Consider the following 27,165-nt stretch of genomic DNA (forward strand, 5'->3'; position numbering starts at 1 on the left):
TTCATGAGGGACGGTTGTAAGAATGGTGTCCTTGCTATTTTAGATAAAGAATTCTTATGTTCTCATTTTATGAAGCACAATCTGAGGGAATGCTGGAAAAGATGGGCAAGTTGTATGACCAGAGCGTGGCATGTCCTTCCCAGGCCTTGGTGGCAAACCACACAAAGCAAGCAGGAAGGTGGACACATGCACTCGTATCTCTTGACATTTCCTCATCTTTTACTTGCGTATTATTGGTGTGGTTGGCGATGTCTGACTATTTACAAATGGCCAAAGTGTCTATCAGCAAGAGGTCTCATCATTCTACGTCTTTGCCAGCATTTGATAGCCAGGTCTTTGCACTGTAGCCATTTACTAGATATGCTGTGGTATCGCGTTTTAATTTGCAGTTCTCTAGAGAAAGTTATGTTGAGCATCTTTTTTATATACTTCTCACCGTTCATGTATGATCTTTGGTGACATAGATGCTCTTCAGATCTTTTGTCCAATTTTAAATGTGCTTTTCTCATTGCTGGATTTTAAGAGTTCTTTGTATTTTATCTCGTAGCAATGGAACCCCTTCTCTAGTTGGAGGAATTATCTTGTGTCCTATTATGGGAAAAGATAATTTCTCTTAGTAGGGTCTGAAAATGTGAAATATTCCCTTTATCAGAGTCCCCTGTCACTTGGGCACAGGCATGTGACCCTGGTTCTGTTTGTAAGAAACACATATTTGCCTAAGGATCCAAGAGGCAGAGAGTAGCAGCTTTTCTTCTGGTGGAAGTGACAAAAGCCCTGGCTAGAAGGTTGGATTCCTGCCTCAGCGTGGCCATGGTACAAGTGACAGCCCACAGCGCTTGGTGGGGACTGTAGTGAGTCCCAAGCAGCTGCAGCACAGTTTTGAGCGCTGTTCCTGGAAGGTGACTCTCACGTGCATGTTCATAGCAATCTATGAGGTTTAAAAGCACGCATGGCATATGATGATGTCTTTAGTGAGACCATTTATGACTCTGCCTTGGGCCTGGTATCAAAACTGATCTGATTGGAATAGGCCAAGTTCACTCTTAAATTTGACTAATGACCCAGGTATTAGGTGGTCACATTTGGCAGTGACCAGCATTCTCAACCTGCCAGGTGCAATGGCACACATCTATAATCCTAGCACTCTGTAGGCCGAGGCAGGAGGACTGCATGTTTGAGCCCAGCCCAGGCAATTTAGTGACTTAACAAGGTCCTGTTTCAAAATAAAAAAGGGACTGGGGAAGTAGGCCAGTGCAAAGGCCTTGGGTTCAATCCTAAGTATGAGGAGAAAAAAACAGAAGATGAAGAAGAAGGAGAAGGAGGAAAAGGGGGAGGAGAAGAAGGGGGAGAAGAAGAGAAAGAAAAAAAAAGAAAGGAAGGAAGGAAAGAAAAGAAAGAAAGAACAGACCTTCAACTGTGCTTGGGAGGAAACTGATCAGGCAGGGAGGTAACATAATTATGTACATTTGTATTCCTTTAGTGACAGTTCATTGTACAAAACAGACTAATTTTGCTAAGTACAAGCAGCACATATTTATGTTTACATTTCTCCATATGGGGAATATATTATGTCACCATGGGCACACATGGCCAGTTGGCTGAATGGAGAGTTTCCTGCAGATGCTGTTTCTCTGTGGGCTGTCACCTCCCGTCCTGTGGCTGGGTGGCAGTCTTTGAGGTTTGAGTGTGTGCCTTTGTGTTCAATCACAGCACCTCTGGGGCTCAGTTTTCATGGCTGTGAAGTGGGTATCAGCACCAGGCCGATGAGGCACGTGAAGAATGTAATACAAGTTAGGGACCCTGTCCTCGGTGGCTGCTGCTTCTGCTGGTCTACTGAATAGGGTTTTCTTTTTTCTTATCATTAAAATTTTTTTGGCTTTTTGTTTTTATTATTTTGGTGATATTCGTGGGTATTTTTTTACTTCTGAGATCAAGGACCCTCACTGATACATGTGTCTCAGGGTTGATTATCCTTTACCAATTATTTCCTGCAATGGGGCAAGCTGTTTGGCTCTGCAGTTCCAGGTCTTCCTCTATTTAAAGAAACCTTTCGTGACTTTTAAACCTCAAAGAACATCTCATATTCCATTTATTCTCTCTTTGGAGCATCAGCCTCCAAAATCTACAGTGTTGTAGTCAGTCCTGATTTCCGTCCTCTCCCGACTGCTTTGGTCTGGCCCTCCGTCTGTCTTTTCCCCTGTGACGTTCAGCCCGTCCTCCGTGTCACTGATCTGGTCTTCTACACCATGTGTTACACTCACTGCTCGTTCTAGCAGTACTCCCCACTCCCTGGCCAGTCTTTCCTTAGCTATTTTGCCTTCTGTTCAGCTTATTTATTATCTTTCTCCTTTGAGTTCCTATTTCCTAGATTTTGTTTGCTTTACATATTTTTTGAGAGTATAAAGCAGTGACTTGAAGTTTTCTGTAAGAAGGCTTCCGAAGGGATTGATCCATTAGCCTTTCGTATGTCACAGACTGGTCCTTGATTTGTTTTCTTTTTTGGAATATTTATATAACCGTTTCTTTTTCCTCTTATTCTTCTAAATCAAGTAGGCTATTTGCTGGGTGGCAGCTTAGGCAGATTCTTTTTGCCCTCCTCCCCAGTTCACTGGAGCAGTTTTTGAATATTCTCTCTACAGCGGTGTTGGAAGGCTGTCTGTCCTCTGACGCAGCTCTTGGAGGGGATGACAGATAAAGTCCACGCAGTGGAAAGTCACAGATCAACCATGTTGTTTAGTGTGTTCCCTGCAAAGATGCCCCACATTTCCCCTCAAACTGCATGCCCATCTTCAGGGTGGGAAGTCTTCTTGGATTTCTGGAGAAGCCCTGCTTTAAGGTGAGCAGCCTCTGTGAAGACCGAGCGGACTGCACATGGAAACTCTCAGGTCATGGTCTGTTCTCTGAACTGGCACACGGTGGATGGATGAGATTTTCTAGTCAGAGGACACTGTCCGGGTGGAGAAAATATCATGTCATGTTACAGCATGGCATAATTCACAAGATTGATGAAGAAAGCAGGGGTGTAAACACATGGGAGGGAGGGATAAACCCTTAACTGCTTCCTCTTCATGCCTCATTTTCTTTTTGTTTTTTTGAGATGAGTCTCTCTATTTAGTTCAGCCTGGCCTTGATCTCTCTTTGTGGTCCAGCCTGGCCTTGAACTCACAGTGATCCTCCTGCCTCAGCCTCCCACGTGCTGAGATTATAGGCATGTGCCACATGCTGGACTCTTAATTTCTTAATTAGGAGACTATTAGTAATTCCTAAATATAATGAAAACAGTGAATCAAGAGTCATGTGAGGTGAGCGTGGTGAAATATACTTATAATCACACTAGGAGGATCACAGGTGTTAGCAAACCTATATAACATGGTGACTTAGCAAGACCTTGCTTCAAAATAAAATTTAAAAGCGTGGCTGTAGCTCAGTGAAAGCTCATGGGTTTAATCCCCAGTACTGCAAATACAATGCCATGAATGATTCTAATATTTTATCTACTGCATAGGAAAAATATGTATTTAAGCACAAAGTACAGGATAATGAATATGAAAAAATATACAAGCACATCCAGAAATCCACACTTTTTGCACTCTAATCCCAGCTCCCAGAGTGGACTATTGGGGGTGGGCCCCCAGTTCCTCTGGGAATGGCTTTCTCCTAAGTCCTTTAAAGGTATCAGCTTCAGACCCAGAAAAATGGATGGGAAGCCTCCAGGGGCAGACTTAGAAAGCTCTAAACCATTTCTATTTTGTTTTATTCTAGAATTTTTAAAGTATAGGAATATATGGCCAGGTTTTTATATTGGATTATGATAAATCATAAATGTTTGATATTTGTCCCTGGTTCCTCGCACAGAAGCTGCTGAGTTCCTAGCTGGTGTTGGGGATTTGGAGACAGAGCAGGTGAGTAAAGGAAGCACACAGATCTGACAGGGCAAGACAGAAGCGGACGGACCACCATGGTTTCTCCAGGCGGCCAGGTGATCACAGACGCAGATGAGGGAAACCATCTTGGAAATATTCAAGAGGCAAAACTGGTAGGATCTGGAACTCTACAGGATATGTGGTATGAAAGAGATGCCACAAATTTCTTGGTAGTGATTCTGGGTAGACAGTGGTATCATCAAATGAGACAGAATATTAAAAAAGGAAGGAATAGAAGTTCTGTTTCAGACATGCTGCTTTAACAACTTTGAGGGACTGGCCAGTAGGTGTCTGGTAGATATCAGGAGATATCAGCACAGGAGTTCAGGGTACTGGGCTGCAGGCAGAGATACAGAGGTACAGGTATCGGTGGGTTTACCTGGAGTGACCCTGAGGCTGGGCTGGGGCAGAACACAGGGGACCACTGCTGGCCCTGCTGGTGAGGACCTAGTGATACTCCAAAGAAGAGTAGCCAAAGAGAGTGGGAGAAACCCCATCTTTTGTCCTGTACTAAAATAAAATTGAAATGAATCAAAAACCCAAATATAAAGCCAAAAACTTTGAAACTGCTGGAAGATAATATAGGGGAAACACTTGAGACCAGGGGCACAGGCAAAAAGTTACTGAATAGGACTTGAGTCACAGAGGAGATAATAGCAAGAATCAACTATATCAAATTAAAAGCTTCTGCACAGCAAAGGAAATAATCAAAATAGCGAAGAGAGATCCCTCAGAATGGGAGAAATTTTCTGTTAGCTATTCTTCTCATAGAGATCTACTATCCAGGTTATCTAGACTATAAAGAAGGAACCCCTCCCAAACAAATAATCCAATGAAAAATAGGCAAATGAATTAAGTAGACACTTCTCAAAAGAAATATAAATGGCCAATAAACATATTAAAAAACATTCAACATCTTTAGCTAGTAGGGAAATGCAAAACAAAACTACTCTGAGATTCTCTCTCACCCCAATCAGAATAACAATCATTAAGAATCACACACATAGACACAAACACACACACACACACACACACACACACACACACACACACACACAATGAATGTCGGCAGGGATGTGAGGTTAGGAGGAGGAGGAACCCTCCTACACTGTACTGGAAATGTCAACTCATACAACCACTATAAAAATCTGTATGGAGATGGCCCCCAAAGCAAAAATAGAAATACCATTTGACTAGCTACACTGCTCCTGGGTATAGTCCTGAAAGAATAAAAAAAAATCATACCCCACTGATACACACTCACATTTGCAGGTCAATGCACAATATCTAAACTGTGGAAACAGCCTGGATGCTCTTGAACAGATGAATGAATAATGAAAATGTGCTAGACATATACAGGAGAATATTAGCCAGCTGCAAAGAACAATGAAATCATGCCATTTGGAGGAAAAGGGATGGAAGTCAAGACCATCAAACTAAGCAAGATAAGCCAGACTCAGAAACCTGAACATGTTTTCTTACACAAAAAGCATAAAATGTAAGTAAATATATGTAAATAAATAAATGACTGAAGTGAAGGAGAGATGATAGAGAACTAAAAAATAGACTCTTGGAGATGGGAAAGGGGGTTAGGGAAGGCAGAGGAAAAAGAGAGGCGGGGTAATCCAAACCGAAAATGATCAAGATATGTTATATGCAGGGGCCAATCCCCCCCAAGTGGGTATCACCATCCTGTCATTAACATGCATTGATTAGAGATATACAGTCCCCAAGGTCACACTGCCCTGATCCACTCCTTCCAACTAGGCCCCAACTTCTAAGTTTCTTTTTTTTTTGGTCTTTTTCCTTTTTATTGGTACCAGGGATCGAACTCACGACTGCCTGCTTGCAAGGCAGGTGCTTATGCCGCTGAGCTAAATCCCCAGCCCCCCCAACTTCTAAGTTTCCATCAATGACATTAAATTCTGATCTCATCAATGGATTAGTCCATAGATGAAGCAGAAGCCCTCATGATCCAGCCACCTTCTGAAGACCTCTACCTGTGCACACACGAGAATTTGGGGGGACATTTTAGATCAAACCATACACATCAATAACCAAGAGAACACAAAACATAATAATAACAAGTGAGGACTTGGGAGCCAGACTACAGGTTTCCTATCCTTGAGCCATCATTACTGTCTGGTGGCTTTATCTTGGGGCAAGTTACTGCCTACAGCCTTCAGTTTCTTCCTCTGTAAAATGGAGCACTGGCTTCATAGGACTGTTGTGAGCACTGCATGAATTTAATAAAAATTGTCCAGAACAGCACATAGTAAGCTCTCATAAAAATCAAAATAGTACTATGAATAGTACTATTTTGATTTTTATGAAACCATTATGACATAAAGAATGGTGTTTTGGAAAAGAATTTGGGGAAAAAAGATGTGTTTATTATTAAGAGTACAAACTGGTATCACTTTTCACAGAGAACTTTGATACAGATTCAAACACTGTGTGTATGTATCCTTTGAAGAAGCAATTTTCAGTCCTTAGGAATGTATCCTACAGAAACAATCAGACATGCACATTTTACTCACCAGTGGGCTTGCAAGCACTTCTTAAAGACAACATTCAAAAGCAGAAATAAGAGAAACATCTAAGGATAAGAGGGTAGTTAAATGAATTATTATGCAACCTCGAATGCCTGTTACCCCATGGCTTCAGCTTGATGCCCAGTTGTTCTGTGATTGTGCCTGTGTGCAACTTGTCCCCACCCCGGCTGTGCCTCAGCTCTTTCCTGGGTGCTAACACGGCCATGGTGTGGTCATACTGGTCTCTCCTTGTCCAGTGCCAGCCCACGAGCAGTCACCACTTACAAGTCTGGCCACGGTGTTACTGTCCCATGCATGCTGAGAGTGGAGCCCAGGAAGGGCCTCACTGTGTCCTTGCCCCTCAGCAGCGCTCTCCTAACTGTGCTGCTGGAGCACGGAACACTCATAGCACTATGGTTAAGAGCCTTTCCACTTTGGGGGCCCTCTCCATTTTAAGTCATTTTCTGGGTGCTGACCAATGACTGACACCTGATCTGTCATTTGTATTAGTCAGTTTTCTGTTATCCTAACAAATACTTGAGATGATCAGTTTAGAAAAAGTTTATTTTGGCTCCCAATTTTGGAAGTGCCTGTGTATGCTGAGTAAACAGAGTGTGTTTAGGCCGCTGGTGTAAGTGGGGATAGCACACCATGCTGGAAGCACATGGAAGAGCAAAGCCGTTCATCTCATGGCCAGGACAGACAGAGAAGAGACCAGAGTCCCACAGTCCCCTTCGAAAGCACGGCCCCCAGTTATCTAAAACCTCCCACCAAGCCTTTAGCACATGGCAGCTGGGGGGCATTCCAGATCCAAACTATTGCAGAGCTGGTATAACATGTGTAAGACGTAGATGCTCAAGGTACATGGGTCCACTTACACTAATCTGTACCCCACTGAATTCCTTCCCAGTCCTATGTACTTGCATGTCACCTTCTGTGCAAGTTTTCTGTTCCCTTGGGTAGCTGGCAACTCAAAGCCCCAGGAGAAATAACTATCCACACAGAGTGGGGAGTCAGTGCCATTCAGTCCTATTCTAGCAGTGCAGGGGGCATGATGAACCACGGGGAGGGACGGCTGGCTTTGGCAGAAGGCGGCTTTGGAAGCTGCCCACTACCACTGTCATGGTTTCTCCTTTGTAATTCAGATGCCACAGCAAGACCCTCTTCTGCAAAAGACCACAGGCACAATGGCGCTGACTTTGCAGGTGTTATTCCTGGGAGGGCTCCTTCCAACTCTTCTACAGCTGCGAGCCCAGGGTGTTTCAGAGCCACATGCCCTGCCTGGCCTCCCACTCACCTCTAAGTGGCGTCTGGAGAAATGGTGGCTTTATTTTGCTGTAGCTCTGCTAGTATGAAGAGACCTGCACTCACCAATGAACATGCCTAGTGGCTGGAACCTTTTATCACCTTCTTCCAAGGAAGCTGTGACACACACAGACACAGATGAATGCCTCATCCCAGCAGTGTCCCACCAAAATACGCAATACTGTCTAGATTTGAAGCCACAGCACCAGTGACCAACCTTGTTGTTCAACTCTCCTTCCTGCTTACTAGCAGGACAATATAGTTAAACAGAGCTGAGACCAAGAGGCATCTATTTTTTGGCATCTCCTTCTGGATATCACACACACAATTCTGCATCACTCCTAATCCTTGGGCATGACCAGAACACTGGAGTGTTTGCAAATGTCTCCCTGCTGAGTATGACTGGATGCTCCTGGGATGGACTGCACCTGGCCCAGCTGCACCTGGAAGAAGGCGAGTGTTTGCATATGCTCACCTTCACGCGGTCCATGCAGGCCTCCATCTTCAGCTGCTCCACGGCCTTCCGGGCCTGGGAGATGCTAGTGGTACTGTTATTGGACATGCCCTCTTTCATTCTGCGCCCCCTGCAAGCAGCCACAGGCAAAGGGTTAGGAGTGAAGCTCTGAAACACAATAATAAGACAGATCCCAATCCACTCCGCCTACCTCCCGCCATCTACGGCTTCTCTTACAAGCCCAACTGGCTCTTCTGGAAAGGAAGGAAATTCTCTGCAGCCTCATGCATACTGCTGCTATGTGACTAAGACAAAACATGTAATGCTACCTGTCCCCCGAGAAAGCAGAAGCCCTGGATTACAGTTACCTCATCTAATGAAAAACTGTTCAGAGGAGACCTAGCAATCAAAATGTGAGTACTGAGGACGGACCACTGTAAAGAGCAACACAAGTGACAATGACTCCTGAGGCACAGAGTGAGGCAGCAGGCAGGACCTTGATGGTCAGACTTTCCATCAATGAGCCAACTCTCTGGCCCAGTGAGGCACGATGGTGATTTCTTTTACTCACGGGCAAATTTTTTATTTTTAAACAAGACTTTCTTGCTATAAGACAAGTCAGCCTCCTCAGTCAGAGCTGGCCAGTGTGTGTTCATCTTATTGGGAATTTGTACCTGGCAACAAGGAGAAGTGTGTGTAGCTGTGGGCTCTGAAATCTGGGGGCATCTGCAGCCCCACCACCCAGGGCATGAAGAGGACTTTACCCACATGTTCCCCAAACCAGCTCAGCCCCCTGCCTGACCTGGGAGAGAGGTGGGAGGAAGGGGTTGCCCCACCGGATTGGGAAGTCACTCAGGGACAGCTGCCACAGGAAGAAAATGTTTTTTGCCAAACAACACTATAGATGACCAAGCTTTTTTGTTTGTTTGCTTTTGTTGTTGTTGTTGTACTGGGGATTGAACCCATGGCCTTCACACTGAGCTACATTCCCAGCCCTTTTTAATTTTTATTTGAGACACGGTTTTGTTAAGTTGCTTAGGCTGGGCTCAAACTTGCAATTCTCCTGCCTCTGCCTCCCAGACAGACCTTGTGGGGAGGCTTCAAGGTACTGTTACCCCACTCTAGCCAAGGGCTTTTCTTGCCTCTGCTGCCTACCCGGATGCTGGACTTGTGATACCGTTTATGTCTCCATTCACACCTGTGTGTGCTATACATCTCCCTCTGGCCCAAAGAAGGAAAAGAACCTGGGGCAAAGTGAAACTGCAGTGAAGCTAAGCACATTTGCCAGCTCCTGTGGATTCTGACTCTCTGCCTGGCTTTCCAGAAGATGAGGCAAAAAGAAAAAGCCAGGGCCCTCCACTGGCACTGCACGGTTAGAAATGTCTTCCCTTCAGGGCACACAGGAGGCATTTGCATGGACAGGTGGCCCAGGGCTGCACCAGTGGCTCCAAACCCAGTAGCTATCCAGGAAAAGGTGGTTTCATCCTCAGCGCTGTTTTGGACCTGACTCAGGACACAGCACTTAGAACTTCCGGAAAGTGCATGCCATTGTACCTCACTCCACTCAGATGTCCCAACAGCCCTATGTCAGAAATGGAAGTTGGTGAGGGATGGGGAGGGGAAGGTGGGTGCAGAGCTAGGTCTCTCTCCAGAGAGGATGGTGCGTCCGAACAGGAAAATCACTCCCCTTACCTGCTAAGAGGTACCACAGCGAGAGGCCCAGAAAGGGACGCAGGCAGTCAGTCGACAGACAGATGAGAGGCTGATTCAGGGTTCGCCTATAAGCACAACCAGAGACGTGGCTGTCATTGTCCCCAGCCAGTCCCACTCTTCTCCCCTCCTCAGCAGCACAGCGGATCTCAGGGTGAGGGGAGATGGTGAGCCAAAGGCAGAAACTGAACCTTTGAGGTGACTCGGAGAAGGCTGGGGACACAGCCTCAGGGTCACCGCTGCTGTGAGTCTCACCTGATGGGCCTCCCGCTGACCCTCACACTCTCAGCCCCTCCATAGCACAGTTCTAGCTCCTGCTAATGCCTGCCAAATGGAAAGTTCACATGGTTTTTGCTCTCTGTAAAACTACATGCCCAGTGAAGACAGGGAAAATCACAACCACAACAGAAACATAAAGACCAATTGCAATCTCTTTTCCTAGAGGATCACGCTTAGCAGGTTGGTTCAGGTTGACCCCTACCTGCATCAGGAATAACTAGATTTCAAGGAAAGTTCATGTCTAGGTTGGATGACTGCAAAGGTCAACTGCAGAGGGAAAAAGAGCTTTGTCTGATGTAGACAGATGCCTCAAAGATGGCTGGCTCCAAGAGATGATGCTGGTCCCAAGTTCCCTCCTCAACCGTGGATCCCAAAAGTAAAACCAAGAAATGGGGTGCCAGGCCCATTTGCTCTGACAGGATGGAATCCGTATTTGTCTTAATGTGAACATTAGGGAAGACTGGAATTGTGTGTGGTGCATTTCTCTCAGCTTGTGCTTTGGTCTGAATGAATGTGTCCCCCACAAACTCTAATGTCGAAATTCTCACCCCCTAAGTGATGGCATTAAGAGGTAGGCCTTAGGGAGGGGATAGAATTGCAAATAAGGAAACCTCAGGATGCAATTTGTGCCTCCTACGAGAGCCCCAAGAGAGACTCTGTCCCTTCTACCAGGTGAGGATTCAGCCTCCAGCTATGAACAAGAAAGCGGGCCTTCAACAGATGCTAAGCCACCGCTTTTGTCCTGGACTTTCTAGCCTCCAGAATGGAGAAAAGGACACTGTTGTGTATAAGCTCTCCGATCTATGGGACAGATGAAGACAGCCCCTCCAGTGTTTTCACAAACGTCACATGCCTACCGCTACAGATGTGAGTGCTCCTTTCTGTCAGAGCACAGCAGGCTCCCCAGCAGGGTGGTTCTACATTCTGCAGTGTTGGTGGTCCAGGGTCAACTATGGTCTGAAAATATTAATGAAAAAATTCCAGACATGATTCATACTTATTTTCAGGGTGTGTGTGTTGAGACAGGTTCTCACTATGTAGTCCAGCTGGCTCTGAGCTCACTTACGTAGCCCAGGCTGGCCTCAAACTCACAGTGATCCTCTTGCCTCAGCCTAAGCATTGGGATTACATGTGTGTACCAGCACACCCAGCACAATTCATACATTTTAAGGTGAGTGCTATTCCTGAGATCATGATTAAACTTTATCATAAATAAGTACATATGGAAAAAACACACTCTATATAGGGTTCAGTCCTGCCAATGGTCTCAGTCATCCATGGGGCATCTTGCCTGCCTGGCTGCTGTTTCAAGTACCACACTGAAGAAAGTGGTGACAGGGGACATCCTTGCCTTGTTTCTGATTGTAGAGGAAAACCTTTTTTTTAAAATTTATTTAAAGAGAAAGAAACAAAAAATGGAGAAAAAAAGGGTAGAAATAATACAGAATTACACAAAAATAAACAGTAAGGAATTACCAGTTGATAAGTTACATATTGTCATCTTAGAAATAGTTGTTCAGGTTACAAAATTAAAGTATGTAAAATGACATTCAAATAGTGACCCTGCCAACAGTTCTGCTCAATGATGCAACAAAAACTTAGTAAATGGTTATCAGTCCTACACACTTGTTTTTTTTCTTAAAGAGGGTAAGATTAATCATATCAAAACAGTTAAAAAAAGAAACAATTTAAAGAAATACAGATTTCAAAGAAATTCCACTGGAGATGTTCACTGTCTATCTTATTGTCTCTAGTTTTCTTCCAAATAGTTGTCCCCATCTTCACACACATTAAATACATTCTGCATACTATAGAACTAATCAAATCATTACAGGATGATGAAGGCTTTTTAGGTCTTCAAGATTTGACATTGGGGAAGACAATAATGACTACCACAGTGTCTCTCATTCTCTTCATAGTAGCTGTTTTTTTAAAAAAACTTTTTATTGGTACTAGGGATAGAACTCATGACCGCCTGCTTGCAAGGCAGGTGCTTATGCCGCTGAGCTAAATCCCCAGCCCCTGTCCTTATCTTTATGTATGCTGAAATTGAACTTAAGAGACTAGACTAATATTACTCTGAACAGTGAATAATAGTATTGCTAGATTTTATATCATAATGCTACAGAATTAGCATTGGATTTTAGTGTCTCTTCTTCTTCAGAGTATCTGTTCATTACATCTTGCATTATATAATCTGTTCTCATAAATAGTTTACAAAATTCTTCCCATGTGTGAATTTCTACATGTATATCTATCCTGTCTGTACTATAGGGAAAAACAGATCATAACAAGACAGTAAAACAAATTCCTAGAAAAACATGCAATGAAAAAGACACATAAGACCATAATATTAGGTGATCTACTGTAGTTACTATGCTTTCTCTTGTTATTTTCAATAGACTTGTCCACATCATCAGGCTTAATATAGTTAAACATAGTATTACATAGCTATTTTTATAAAAACACAACTTTGAAAACATTGTAGGACTTGAAAGCTGTTAATAATCAAAACTGGTATGTATATCTTTTACATCTTGTCATCTTCAGAGTTGTTGTCTCTACTTTTAGACTTATACTATCAAGCATTCCAAATTCAAATAAAATCAGCCAAGGCAAAACCATGGTCTAACAAATCAGATTACAGAAATAAGATCAGTCATAGTAAGACAATATAAGTAATACAGGATTTATTTTTGGGTTAGATGTCTGTGCCCTCAAATCTAAGTGGACAGACCGGAATAAAATAAATTTAAACTAAACAGAGCGATAAGACTACTGTGACTTTTAAATCCTGATACACTATTAACAATGACTTCTGCCTTTTTTTATAGTGTATCAAAGCTATCTATACTAAAGATTATAGCTTACTGTCTCTGCTTCATGTCTGCTACTCCGCTTTACTGCTATAATTTGTCCACCTTACTCCCTCATTCCACTGTCTGCCCCATTCATTGAGGCCTCTCTGCCACTGTTGCTGGAATCCTGGTATCCCTTCCCCTCTCTCTCTGGAATGTCCTTCAGCACTCTCTGTAGGGTTGGATTGGTGGCCATGAACTCCCACAGTTCCTCCTTGTCTTAGAAACATCTTATTTCTCCATCAGTTTTGAGAGAGAGTTTTTCTGGGTATATCAGTCTTGGTTGCAAATTATTTTCTTTCAGGGCTTGGACTATTTCCCCCCAGGCCCATCTTGATTTGAGAGTTTGTGTTGATAAGTCTGTTGTTATTTTGATAATTTTACCATTTTAGGTCATCTTTTCCCTGGCTGCTTTTAGTATTCTGTTCTTTTGGTGGATTTCTGGAATCTTGATTATTATATGTCTGTGTGTAGATCTGCTTCGGTTGTAGGTGGCTGGAGTTCTGTATGCCTCATTTATCTGGATATCATTTCTATTTCCTATGCTTGGGAGGTTTTCCTTTAATATATGTTTTTTTTGTTTGTTTTTTTGGTATTGGGGATTGAACTCTTGACCGTGCGCTTGCAAGGAAGGCACTTATGCCACTGAGCTAAATCCCCAGTCCCTCCTTTAATATATCTGTGAATATTCTTTGTAGTTCATTTTTGGTTACCCCTGCTTCCTCGCTCACATGCTTTATTCTTACATTATGTATCTTTTTGTTGTCTTCTAGCCTTTGAACTGTTTCTTTCTGGTTCCTCATTATTTTAAGGGGTCTTTTCTTTCATGACCGTATATCATAAATTGTAGAGGAAAGCCTTTTAGGTTTTTCCCTTTTAATATGACACTGGCAGTAATTATGTCATAGATAGCTTTTATCAGATTGATATAAGGTCCTATTTTTCCTTTCTCAGTATTTTTTATCATGAATGAATGTTGGATTGTATCAAAGGCTTTTCTGGGTCTGGTGAGAGGATCATGTGAGTTGCTTGTCCTTGTTTCTGCTATGTGACATATTACATTTATTATCTGTATATGCTGAGCCATCCTCATGCAAAGGATTTTAGACACTTGCCTCACATCATTGCCATGTCTCAAAATAAGAGAAGTGATCGGTACCAGTGGGATTCAGGCCCTGACAGGCTCTCTTGATCTTGTTGCTGGAAAAAGTGGCTTTTTCAAGAGCACTAGATTTTCTGCTGTAATTTTTTTTTTTAAATCGGTATTGGGGATCAAACTCAGGACCACACACTTGCAAGGTAGGCACTTATGCTGTTGAGCTAAATTTCCGGGCCCAAGAGCATTAAATTTTTCTATGATTTCTCCCCCCGCCCCCACATGTCAATGCCATGATGCTTTAAAAAGCTGATTTCCCTCCTAAAGAGAAAAAATATGGTCACCGCTAAATAAGATGATTGTTTTGAGGTCATGGAAGATCTGCTACCAGGCCACTGGCTTGAGGGAGGCCCCTTGAGGGTAGAGGCTGTTTTAATGGCTTCTGTATCCCTGGTGCCAGACAAGGTAGGCAGATCCCGGATGATTCCTATAAGCAACACTGTGTGTGTGACAGAACAAATTCAGGCTTCAATAGTGACTTCCATCCCAAATGGCTGCTATTATTTCAGTCCTTAGTAATATTTTTCCTTAAATGTCTGATAAAATTCATCAACAAGGCCACCTAGTACTAGACTTTTTGTGTGTGTGTGAGACAAGGTTTCAAATGTACAAATTCACTTTTGTCAGAAATAGTACTATTTAGTTTCTATTTCTTCTTATAGGCGCTTTGATTGTGTCTTCCATGGGCTTTTTCCTTTACCTAACAAACTTATGAGCATATAGTTCTTTGTCATATTCTACTTTTTATATAGTAGGATCCATAGTGATATTTTCTCTTTCATTCTTGACATTTATAATATGGGTCTTCTATCTCTTTTTTTGGCCTCACTGGCTAAAGTTCTAACTATACGGGTCTTTAGTGGAATCCCACCTGGAATTCCAGCACTTGGGAGGCTTGAAGCAGGAGGACTGCCATGAGTTTGAGGCCAGCTTGGACTACATAAGTGAGTTCAAGGCCAGCCGCTAGTAGATAGTGAGACAGTGCCTCAAAAAAAAAAAAAAAAAAATCCCTGTAGGTGCCATTCTTTGTATTGCTTTTTTTTTTTTGTACCAAGGATCGAACTTACAACCTTGCGCTTGCTAGGCAGGCACCTATGCGGCTGAGCTAAACTTCTGGCTATATTGATTTTTTTTAATCCTTAATTTAGCTTTGTTTCTTTCTTTTTTTAAAGACAGGGTCTTGGGATGTAGTTCCAACTGGTCTTGAATTCCCAGGCTGGCCTCGACTGATGGTGATCTTGGCACCGCAGCTCCAGAGTGCATTCTTGGCTGATAAAAAAAGCTGACGGACAAACGAAGCGGTTATTTCTGTTATATACGTGAACCTGCACTAACAGAATGTACATCTGAAACTAGCGATCACAAACTCGTAAGGGCTCTACAATGTCCAAATGCCAAGGAGGAGAGCTGGAGGGTCACTGAGCATTTGGTCAGAGGGAGCTGGCCCAAGTTTGAAGGCCTTGCGCACAGTTGCCCTTTGAAAGACAGTCTGGTTCTTTCGCTTATCTCCAATTCTTCTTCACATGATGTTCTTTTCTCACAGAAAATCTATTTTTACAAAGTGGGAAGTGGCTATTAGGAAAAATGAACGTTTTAAGTTTCCCACGCAATTTTAATTGAAGAAAAGACAGACGCTGTCATAGTCCAGCTCCGAGTATTATTCAAGAAGAATGAATTTTCTACAAACATTCTTAGGGCAAATTATTCATTTGCACCTTCCAAGTAAAGTTTTTAAAAACTAAGATGACTTTGTCCTAAGGTATGAGAGTTGTACCTCACATTGTGTGTGTGGATTTATTGCTCATTTCATTGGTTTCCTGTAAGACTTGGCAGGAGACTCTGTAGATGCATCCCAGAGGGTTTTCATTTCGGCTCTACCACTGGGCCCTTTGCTACCTATTTGTCTTGGCCAACAGTGCTGGATAAAACAGTCCCCTGCGTGCTACAAGAGGACTGGCAGCTAGCTGCAGCTCTAGGGCATCAGTGACACACTAGTGACCTTTTTGAGGTTGGGGAACAGCCGACCTCGCAAGAGATCCACAAAGGGAGCAGGGCCCACTGAGGATCCCGCAGGAGAGGAGGAGGAAGATGCAGGCAGCAGCTAGGCTGGAGAGGGAGGAGTTCCAGGAGTGTGTGAGGACCCACAACCAACAGAGACACAACGCCACTACCCAGAGTCCAGAGCTTACTTTGGGGCTCTTAGTAAAGTGCTTTTCCGTTTGGTTTTGTTCTGGCAGTTCTGGGGACAGAAGCCAAGGCCCTGTGCACAGTAAGCAAGTATTTGGCCACCGAGCCTCACTCCCCAGCCTCACTCTTGGTGATGTACATTCTGTGGGTCCCTACAAATTTATAATTACCCATCTTTGTAGTGTTATGCAGCACAGAATCACTGCCCTGAAAATTCCTTGCACTTTACCTATCCTTTATCCCTGCTAGCTTATGGCAACTGCAGATCGTTTTATTGAACCTAGAGTTTTGACTGTTCTAGAAAGTCATATAGCTGGAATCATACAGAATGTAGCCTTTTCAGAATAGCTTCTATTTTTTTTCATTTTTATCGATACCAGGAATCGAACTCATGACCACACACTTGCAAGGAAGGCGCTTATGCCGCTGAGCTAAATCCCCAGCCCCCTCAGAATAGCTTCTTTCATCTGACAATGTACATTTAAATATCTTCCATGTTTTTTCATGGCTTCATAGCTCATTTCTTATATTTATTATTTTAAAATTTTTTTAAATTTTGAGACAGAGTCTTGTGAAAGCCTGGGCTCAAACTTGGGACCCTTTTCTCTTGGCCTTTTGGAGAGCTAGGTTTACAGGTGTGCATCACCACACTGGGCTTGCAACTCATTTCTCTTTAGCGCTGAATAAACTCTATTGTCTGGATGCACCAGTATATTTGTCTGTTCATCTACTGAAGGACATCTTGGTTACTTCCACATTTAGGAAATTATGGATAAAACTGCTATACACATTCATGTGCAGGGCTTTTGTGTGTGTGTGTGTGTGTGTGTGGACAGGAATTTTAAATGTGGGTAAATACTGAGGAGCATAATTTCTGGATCCCATAAAAAAAATATGTAGTTTAGTAAGAAACAAAGTGGCCACTTATAAAGAGCCTGCACTGGCCTCATCAGTCTGGAGAAGCCCACATTTGTAATCGCAAGGAAAAGTTATTGGAATCCTAGTAAGTAATTCCACTCTACCACTTCCAGTGCAACCCACAATGAGGATAAAGAGACACACACACACACACACATCTGTAATTGTGGGCAGTCAAGGGGGTCCTAAGGCCAGTCAGAACAATGGCCCACCAGAACAAAGGCCATGACCCAGGGCAGAACCCAGGTACGGGCTTGGGCCTAAGGGACTACGAATGGTGGGAAGTACATGAATACTGTGAGTTGTACTAGGTAGGAGGCTTGCCAGCATCTCTGCAACATGCAGAAAGAGCACCAGATTCTGGTAACAGGCAGCCTCTAAGTTTGGAGCAATTTGCATAATACACTTTGAGGAAGTATTTTGTGTTTTCGCACAGTGCTTTAGCTTTGCTGTCTGTCCTCTCTGCTCTGAGACATCATGGGTTCTTTCTTGAGCCTCAGTTTCAGCGACAGCGTGGCATCTCTTGGCTTGGCTCATGCTTAGTATTTGGGAGCTACAGGCGGGGCATCACTGACCTGTTGCAGTGTTTCAAAGGCTACATCAGCATCTCTGCTAGACCCACTGGCATCACTTAAAGCCAACTGAGGAGGTAAAGTATTATCCACGCCAGCACTGTACATATCAATACATGGAATTAGGGCCAGATTTAGCCAACATGGCAATAAATGGTCTTCCCCCAAGGGGAGCCATCCCAGTGGTCCTCCACAGCCTCTGCCTTGCGTTCCCACCAGCAACGAATGTGAACTGCTGTTGTTCAGAGTCCAGCATCTGCGGTTGTCAGTCTTTTGGATCTGGGCCACTAGGGAAGATATGCAGTGGTGTCCCTTTGCTGTTTTAACTTGCATCTCCTGAATAACTTCTGACGTGGAACATCTGTTCAGATGCTGAGTTGCCATTTGTGCATCTTCTTTGGTGAAATGCTTGTTCACAAATTTTGGTCATTTTAAAAATAGGGTTATTTTCTTTGAAGAGTTCTTTGCAGGGCTGGGAATTTAGCTCAGTGGCGTAAGTGCCTACTTGGCAAGTGCAAGGTTGTGAGTTCAATCTCTGATACAAAAACAAAAACAAAAAGAATTCTTTTCATATTTTCACTGTCTATTATATGTATATTACAAATATTCTCTCCCTGTCTGTGTTGTATCCTCTCATCTTCCTGACCTCTCTAATGTTTGCAGAGCTCACAGGTAGATCTGGACTATGGGGAGCTGAGAGCCCAGGAAGAGTTTCCCCCTCAGAGTGACACACCGGATCCCGCACAATGATCTGAGGGGTGGGCGCCCCTTCCCGGCCCTGCTGGTGTTCATTTTCCTCTCTCTCCTTCTCCTTTCTCCTCTGTCTAGTACTCATCACCCGCCAACTCCTGGCGGAGTCCAGGATCCACAGAGTACGCTCCTCATACCTTTCTCCTTACCACTGCCACAGAGTGTTTTGATAGAGACAAGCAATTGAGGACCCAAATCCGAGCCCATCATTGGGACTAGAGACTGCTCATGACCCCTGAGCAGAAGACAGAAGCATCACAGCTATCGACAAACCTGAAGGCAAGCTCGGGCAGCCTGCAGGTGACTCTGAGGCAGCTGCTTACTCCCTCCAAGTCTGGGTAACAAGCAGGAATGCACCTGCCTTACGGCACATTCCTAAAGACCAAAAGTGAGTGGAGGGTGTGGGATGCTGCCAGGGGCACACAGGAATGGGCAGGGGGTGGGTGTGTACTCTGGCTGTGATCTGGGCCCCCAACACTTCTCTCGGAGCTCTGTCAGCAGCTTAGCCTTCTGTGAGTGTCAACGGTGTCAGAGAGGAAGGCCAGACCACCTGAGCATAGAGACATCTTTGAAAGACCAATTCACTAAATTCATGGGATTAGATGGTATTTTGAGATGCTAACTTGCATGTCCCCATGCCAGGAGCAGCTGGGCCCAGAGGGTAAGAAATAAGCATGAGGTGCCAGGGATATAGCTCAGTTGCATAGCACCTGCCTAGTGCAAGGTCCTGAGTTGTTTGATGACAGAGAGAGAGAGAGAGAGAGAGAGAGAGAGAGAGATAGAGAGAAAGAGAGACAGAGACACAGAGAAAGAGAGAAAGAGAAACAGAGAGACAGAAACAGAAACAGAGAGACAGAAACAGAAACAGAGAGAGAAACAGAGAGAGAGAAAGAGAGGGAGGAAGAGAAAGAAACAAACAAGCATGAACAAAAAACCTGTCCAGCACTGTTCCTGACAGTCCAAGCAGGACGGAGAGTGGAAGCCCCTCAGGGGTTGTCAGGGCTACAAAGTCTTGTTAGCCAGTGAATGGGGGCTGCCTAACCCCCTGAGACAGAGGGGTCCATGGGCAGTCTGAGGGAGTGTTCTGTGCTCCCAGACAGGATCCAAGACCATGGAGAGCCAGTAGTCTCAAGGACAACACCCAGATGATGATGTCTCACTGGTGGACAGATGCCTCCAGGATCGAAGGGACACTTTTCCCAACACTCTGGTCCTTTACACATTCCAGGAGGAATGTGTAAAGCACATTCTTAAAGCATCCATGCTTTAAGAATAGTTGAGTTAGAGGAAAATTAAGAGTTACCCTTCTCCTGACACCTGAGCTGTGGATGGAGTCTTATGCCAGCCCTACTCACATTAATGCAAAGGTATAGACAGTAGTCCTTTTTTTTTTTTTTTTCTACCAGGAATCAAACTCAGGACCTTGTGCTTGCCAGGCAGGCATTATAATCAGGTAGCCGAGCTATATCCTCGGCCCAGTGGTCTTTTGTCCTAGTGGCGTCCTGCCTCTGCATGCTTACCCTCTCTGTCTGCCAACCTTCACTATGAGGTTCTCATAGTCTTCATCCTCCTTTGATCCTGGGGCTTCCACCAAGCTCCCTGGCCAAGGACATCTGCCCTCCACAGATGACTGTGGTTCACTATAATTATGAGGCACCTCCTTCATGACTTATTTCCTGGGGATCATTGTCACTGATTCCTGGGCAGATGTAACCCCCTTAGTGAATACTCAACTGAGACCCACAGAAATGAGCAGATCTGGGAGGCTGACCCGCAACTCCTCTTTGAACAAAATTGGCACCTGCTCTCTGAGAAGCAGTGAAGTTGAACCTCTGCCTGCCTTTCCAGGCAGGGAGCTAATTAGTGAACCAGCGAGGCAAAAGAAGTAGAGGCCCCCAGATAGCCAGAAAGTTTATCTTTTCAAAACCACATCCCTGGTTAAAATGTAATGATGGGGATAATTCTTCTGAAATGTCAAATGCAATTACATAAGACTTTAAAAACTGGTATCAAACTTCTCCCATTGATAATAAGAATTAAGCGATTCCAGTCTGGTGGGAGGAACTGGGTTGCTCTGAATGTCAGAACTTGCCCACTGTAATCCTTTCGTTCCTACTCCACAGTTAATTCCACTTTCCCTGACCTGGCACTCTCCTTGGTTAGTGCTTCCTCTTCCCATCTGCAAGGCATCCTTCTGGGGTTGCCAACCTCTCCGGGCTCTCACGAGCCCGCTCACACTGCGGCCTGGAGACCTGCCTACTCCTCTTTCCTGTGACGCTTCTAATTGTTCTCACTACAGTCAACTTTATAATCTGGTAGGCAAATGATTGTGTGCATGTCTTTTCTTCCTTCATAGACTGTGAGCTCCTTCCAGGACAAGAGCTTGCAGATTTATTTTGCTGCCCCCGAACACCTAGCATAGAGTTTTATACTCAGTACCTATTTAACTAATTGAATAGAAAAACTCAGCATCAACGTCCTACTTTCTGAGTCAGTACCACAGGAGTGGACACAACCATGGCCCCGACCAAGATGTGCAAACGTTGCCAGCCACAAGGGGAACAGGTCCCAGTGGTTTTTGATTTTTTTGGAGGCTGCTAAGGTTTGAATGTGTGTCGCCTCCAAAATTCACAGTGAAACAATCCTCACTGTGGTGGTGTGAAGAGGTGGGGGTCTCTGGAGAAGTGACTAAGTCATAAGGGTTCTACCTTTCCGCATGGATCACAGATTCAGAGCGTTCCACAGAATCGGCCTGGGTCCTTTGCTCTTCTACCACGTGAGGACATGGCAGCCCCTCCTTCCACGTGCAGACCCCTAGATGGCGCTGTCTATGAAGAACAGGTCTGCGTCAGACATTGAACCTGCCAGTACCTTGACCTCGGACTTCCTAGACTCCAGAACTGTAGGCAATAAGCTTCTCTTGTTTAAAATGACCCATTCTTAGGTATTTTGTCATAGGAGCACACATGGGGGTGTGGTGACTTCCAAATGGAAGTTTTTCTCTGTCTAATCGCTTAGTACAAAAATACCCACTCAAGGAAAATATAAAATTAAAAAGCTAGGTATTCTCTAGTTATGATTTTTATTCACATTCTTTCTAACTTCATTTCATTAAAAATACATATAATAGCTCCAATAATTTGATGCCTTTAAAAACCAATATTTAGTGGAAGAATTTTACTTAGAGGGCCAGTATGGAAAGAGATAGTTGGAATCACATTTCAAAAATCTATGAAATCATAGAGCTGGAATGAATTCCATTCAAGCCGGGACAGTGGATTGGTGGCACATGTATACTGGCAGCAGCCTGACCAAATGAGCATTCAGGTCTTCGCCCCAGCACACTGCTAACCAGGGCCATGGGCAAAGGGGCAGGGACATGATATTCACAGTGCCGGTGTCGGAGAGCAGCAGGGGCTGGGTTGTGTCTGAGATGTCAGAACCCTGCCTGTTATTCCCAAATCTTCATCTCCAGAATTCTGATGCTGCCTTAGCCCACAGCTCTTTGGTTTTGCACCGAATCGAAGGGTGTCCCTATAGCTTTTCACCAAATCCTCCTTCTGCTTCATACTTGAGCTGTATTCTTTTGCTTCAAACAGACACAACATTTCCCTAAAGCAGGACAGGGCAGTTGAGAGTTGTACTAGGGACCTGTCCCTCCACACATCCAACAACTTACATGGACATCAGTGTGGCCACTAGTCACTGGCTTCCCTCTAGGACTCGACACACATATGATCTACTTTCTGGATGGCTGAAACCCAAAAGCTGACTTCTGGACCTCCCAGGACCACATGGCATAGAAATAACAACAGAACAGACTATACACCTTGTGCTTTCATACGTTTCTAAGATCTAGCCAGGTGAGGTGGCCATGCTTATAATTCTAGCACTCTGTGAGGCTGAGGCAGGAGGATTGCAAGTTTGAGTACAGGTTGGGGAACCTAGCCACTTAGTGAGATTCTGTCTCAAATTTTTGTTTTAATTTTTCAAAGGGCTAGGGATATAGCTCAGTGCAAAGGCAGTGGGCTCAATGTCAAGTACTGTAAAAAAAAAAAAAGGAAGAAGAAATTCTATGATCTAATCTATTAGATTATTTTTCTCATGTTTTTTCCCCAGGCAGGGTCTTGTTATATAATTCAGGCTGGCCTTGAACTCACTATGAGCCCAGGCTGGTCTCAAATTTATGGTGATCCTCTTGCCTCAGTCTCTTGAGTGCTGAGATTACCAGTGTATACTGCCAACGCCAGGGTTCCGTATGTCCTCGAGCAAGTGAATTGGGTAGATTTCCAATCTGCCTCTTCTCATGGAATACTTCAGATATACAATACAACTTGGAGGACAATATAGCAATATACTGATTTACCAACCACCTGGCTTATGAAACAAAACACAATGACCAATGTCTCCTGGGCACCCTGTGTGCCACTTCCAGCCTCCACTGGCGTGAATATCGTTGGTGAGTTCTACCTGTGTCCGTACCTTTCAAGCACAGATATACATCTCTAAGTAACACATGGAATTATCTTTCCTACTTTAATATTGTAACGCAGAGGAAAGGTACTCTCTTGGATATTTTCCTGAGACCTGTGCACCCACCCAAAGCCCACTGTGCTGCACTGCACATGACCACCTGTTTCCCTGCTCGGTTTATAGTCATGGAATGGTCCTCAACATTTGGCTACTTTGTACAACAATGTTATGAGCAGGAGACTTTTGCCTGAGACTTTCTCCAGGGCACATCCCACACAGAAGTGTTGCGCAGATCACACATATGGTGCTGCGTGCTGCTTCTTCCTCTTTTGTTTCCCTGTCTCCTTGAAGTGCTGCAACCTCACAAGAAATTAGCAGGGCTGGGGAATGTGGCCCTGGATTCAAGCCCACTGCCACATTCATCCATCCATCCATCCATCCATCCATCCATCCATCCATAAAGAGGCAAGAACTAGCCAGATTGTACACCTAAGGTGCCTGTTAAGCAAATCCAATTCAGTGACAATGGTAAGAGGAATCTTAACAAATTACAAACTTAAACAATGGGAACCTGTCAACTAGTTTTTAACAAGGGACTTTTCATTTTAACCAACAGTTTGTGTTGCTTCTGTGAACACCTTATAGAAGATTTTCCTTGCACCTGCTCAGGGAGACCTAACCTGCTGTGGCCTAGTATTGCCCAGTTCACAACCATTCTGTTAAAATCCAGTAGCCCCTTCTTATACACAGGGATACATTCCAGGACACTCAGTGGATGCCTGAAAACACAGCTAGTACCAAACATTATATAAGCCTTGTTTTTTCTATACATACATATAATAAAGCTTCATATAATTTTTACTTGAACATAAACACTGTGATACTGTAATAGTTGAGCTGCTAACTGAGGCAGTTACTAAATGACTAGTGGGAGGGTAACATATACAGTGTGAATATGCTGGACAAAGGGGCAGTTCATGTCCCCAGGGGACCACGCATGTGGAGGCTTAGAGTTAGTTCACATGCTTTCATTTCTGGGTAGAGAGTGCACAGGTCAGCGGCAGAGCAAGCTGCCAGAATTGAGTTTTTCTCCTTTTTGGTGATACAGGAACAGATGGGATACTGGCTCTCCAGATGCAGGTTGAACAACTAGAAAAAAAGAATGCTTTTCAAGTAGGAAAAGTGACTGAGGAACCAGGAGACTTGCTTCTAAACCTCTGCTTTCCAGCGTATTTCTGTCTTCCTGTATTTGTTTTTTGGCATTTCAGCCTTTCCCTTTGCAACATTTGTCACCTTCTCATCCCAAAATGATTAGAATCAAGTAAAAGGCCTCAGGTGGCAACAGAATCAATGAGGACAACTGACAAATTTATAGACTATTAGATATTGTCACCTCCTCCCTCTTTTTTGAGATTAGATAACAATTTAATGGCGTGGTCTTGAAAGTAGAAACCCAGTAATGTAGCTTTCACTCTTGATCTGAAGAATTTACAAAATCAAATGACTTGTCAGAGATAATGGTCCTGGGAAAATTAGGAAGGCCGTCATGCATGAGAGGCATGATACTTGAGCACTTGTTACATATGTTGCAAAGAACACTGGGAAGCTTTGCAGCTGAATACTTGTTACACATATTGCAAAGGACTCTGGGAGGTTTTGCAAACTGACTATGCCATGCCTGGAGGAGAATATTATAGCAGCAAAGAGAAAAAAAACAGGATGCATTAAATAAACCTGCAAATAATCAGGATGTTTTCCAGGAAAAAAGATGTAGAGTCTGAAGTGAGTGTGTGTGTTCATGTGTGCGATTTCCTTCAATGTGCTGACAGTCTGCCACAGATCCTGAGACATTCACAGTGTCTTGCCCCTGAGTACAGGTGGTGGTGGCAGACTGGGCTTCAAGCACACAAGGATAAATTTCACTTTCTCCAGCAGTCAAAAAAGCCACAGATGAAAGGATCTGACCTCTGTGCCAGTCTCCCACAGTGAAGTTCCCAGAATGACCAGGTTCCTCCTCCTGCACCAGGCAGCTGGTGGTGGTGGTGGCGGTGCAGGGAGCCTTTAGGGCACTGCCACTCTTTGAACCAGTCACAACCAGCGGAGTATTGTCTTCTCACCTTCCTCTCTGGTGCCCCTGTACTCCTTTATCAAGGACCCTAGTAATTACATGGGGCCCCTGGACAATCCAGGGTTATCTTCTATCTCAAGATTCTTACTTTAGGGCTGGAAACATGCCTCAGTGGTACAGCACTAGTATACAAGGGCCCTGGTTTCAATCCTTGGCACCACAAAAACAAAAGTAATAAATCAAAGATTCCTACTTTGATGAACCTGCAAAGCCCCTTTTTCCACGGAAGGTAACCTATTCTCAGATTTAGGGTGTGATCTTGGGGCGAGGGAGGGGGGCATCATTTTGTTTACCACAGTGGTTGTCAGGAATAAAAGATACTGTACTATAATATAAGGCCTGTAGAGCTGGGCATATTTGGGATTAGATATCAGTTTATTGGTTGTTATTCTACACTGTAATCCCAGTACCTGTAATCCTAGCACTTAGGGAGGCTGAAGTAGGAGGATCACAAATTCTTTTTTTTTTTTTTTTTTGGTACTGGGGATTGAACTCACGACCACCTGCTTGCAAGGCAGGTGCTTATGCCATTGAGCTAAATCCCCAGCCCCGAGGATCACAAATTCTAGCCCAGCCTGGCGTAATTAGTGAGAGCCTATCTCAAAATGGAAAAAACACTAGTAAAAATAAGAGTGGAGATGTGAGAGAGCACCTTGTTAGACTTGAGAACTATGAGGAAATAAACAAAAAGTACAGCCTGGCCCATAAGAAGCACTTAGTAAATATGCTAACATTGTTCTTATCTGCCTGGAAAGTCTTTGCCCTGCACAGGCTCTGTGCTAACCCCTAATTTGGCCAGATCCTGAGACCTTCCTGTACCTTCTAAGTGGGGTTTGCTGCTTTGCTGTGACCTAAAGGGACTTGTTTTTAACTTTGTGCTGTGTTATAATCATGTGTCTTTGTCTTAGTCACTGTTTTGCTGCTATCCCAGAATACCTGAGCTGGGTAATTTATAAAACACAAAAGTTATTCCTCATAGTCCTGGATGTGGGGAAAGCCAAGATCAAGGTGCTACCTGTCTCACAAGGGTCTCCTTGCTGTGTCAGCCCATAGTGGAAGGTGGAAATGGTGGACACGGTCACTGTGTGTTCTCCCAGCATGGAAGAGCAGAAGAGTGAACCCCTCCCACCACCCTTTTATGACTGGCATTAATGTCTGGGATTCAGGTGTTCCCCCCCCCAAGGCTTCACACAGTCATTGGTGGGGCTTTTTCTGATGTGGTTGGATCTAGAGTGTGTGACTTGGGACTGATTCATGGTGCAATGCTAAGAGTAAGAGTGTAAGTGCTACTGCCCTGGGGGCAGGGAGCTGGATAAGGTGTAAGGGAAGAAAGAGGCCCGTCCTTGCTTGCTCTGCTACCTTCTGCCTGCCATGCACTGTTTTTATTCTGCAGTGCCTATCTGCCATTCACCCCAGCTCGGAGCCAGCCAGCCGATGATGAACTGAAACCTCTACAAACTGTGAGTTAAATAAATCTTTCCTTCTTTAACTCTCAAAGGCGAATACAAAATATCTTTATTTTGTATCAGCAAAGAGAAAAAATAACCAAGACAGGCTGGGATCTTCAGGTCATACTTCCCTGAAGGTGACTGAAGGGTTAGAACCTCAGAGCTGCCACCACTGCTGCTGGAGGGACAGGAGAGGCCTGCTTTTCAGGCCACTGTGCTCTAAGCAGAGGTGTTCCTCAGGTGAGAGGTTGGCTCCCCCACAGAGGAGGTGTGCTCTCTTCTAAGCAGGAAATGCAGTAAGGGCAGCCTAGGGTACACAATAAGGCCCTAACTGAGGGCGGGGACCCAGCGCACTTAACACTGGCCACAGACAGCCCACCAGGAGACCAAGAGTCAGGGAGGCCCAGCCCAAGCCTGGCAGGCCACTCTAAAGGTGGCTCAGGTGACCTGCTATGGTTACTGGAAAGCAG

The 27,165-nt window shown here is 44.3% G+C and overlaps 1 protein-coding gene across 3 annotated transcripts in view; it reads right to left on the reverse strand.

Annotated features, from left to right (window-relative positions):
- Positions 1 to 27,165, reverse strand: part of Gng4 (G protein subunit gamma 4) — a 53,048-nt gene that overhangs the window by 20,004 nt on the left and 5,879 nt on the right. For 2 of the 3 annotated variants that reach the window (XM_063260079.1, XM_063260081.1), the window contains exons 2-3: positions 9,909 to 9,994; positions 8,238 to 8,346 (exon numbers count right to left, since the gene is read on the reverse strand). In XM_063260079.1, coding sequence (XP_063116149.1) covers positions 8,238 to 8,336 — 99 coding nt within the window. In that variant the 5' untranslated portion in view covers positions 8,337 to 8,346; positions 9,909 to 9,994. Of the gene's footprint in view, positions 1 to 8,237; positions 8,347 to 9,908; positions 9,995 to 21,354; positions 21,475 to 27,165 lie in introns of all 3 variants that reach the window. The other variant, XM_063260080.1, reaches the window with a different exon arrangement.

Source organism: Cavia porcellus, unplaced genomic scaffold (genome assembly GCF_034190915.1).
Source record: "Cavia porcellus strain 051 isolate PalLab524CR breed Dunkin Hartley unplaced genomic scaffold, mCavPor4.1 scaffold_13, whole genome shotgun sequence".
Taxonomy (NCBI): domain Eukaryota; kingdom Metazoa; phylum Chordata; class Mammalia; order Rodentia; family Caviidae; genus Cavia; species Cavia porcellus.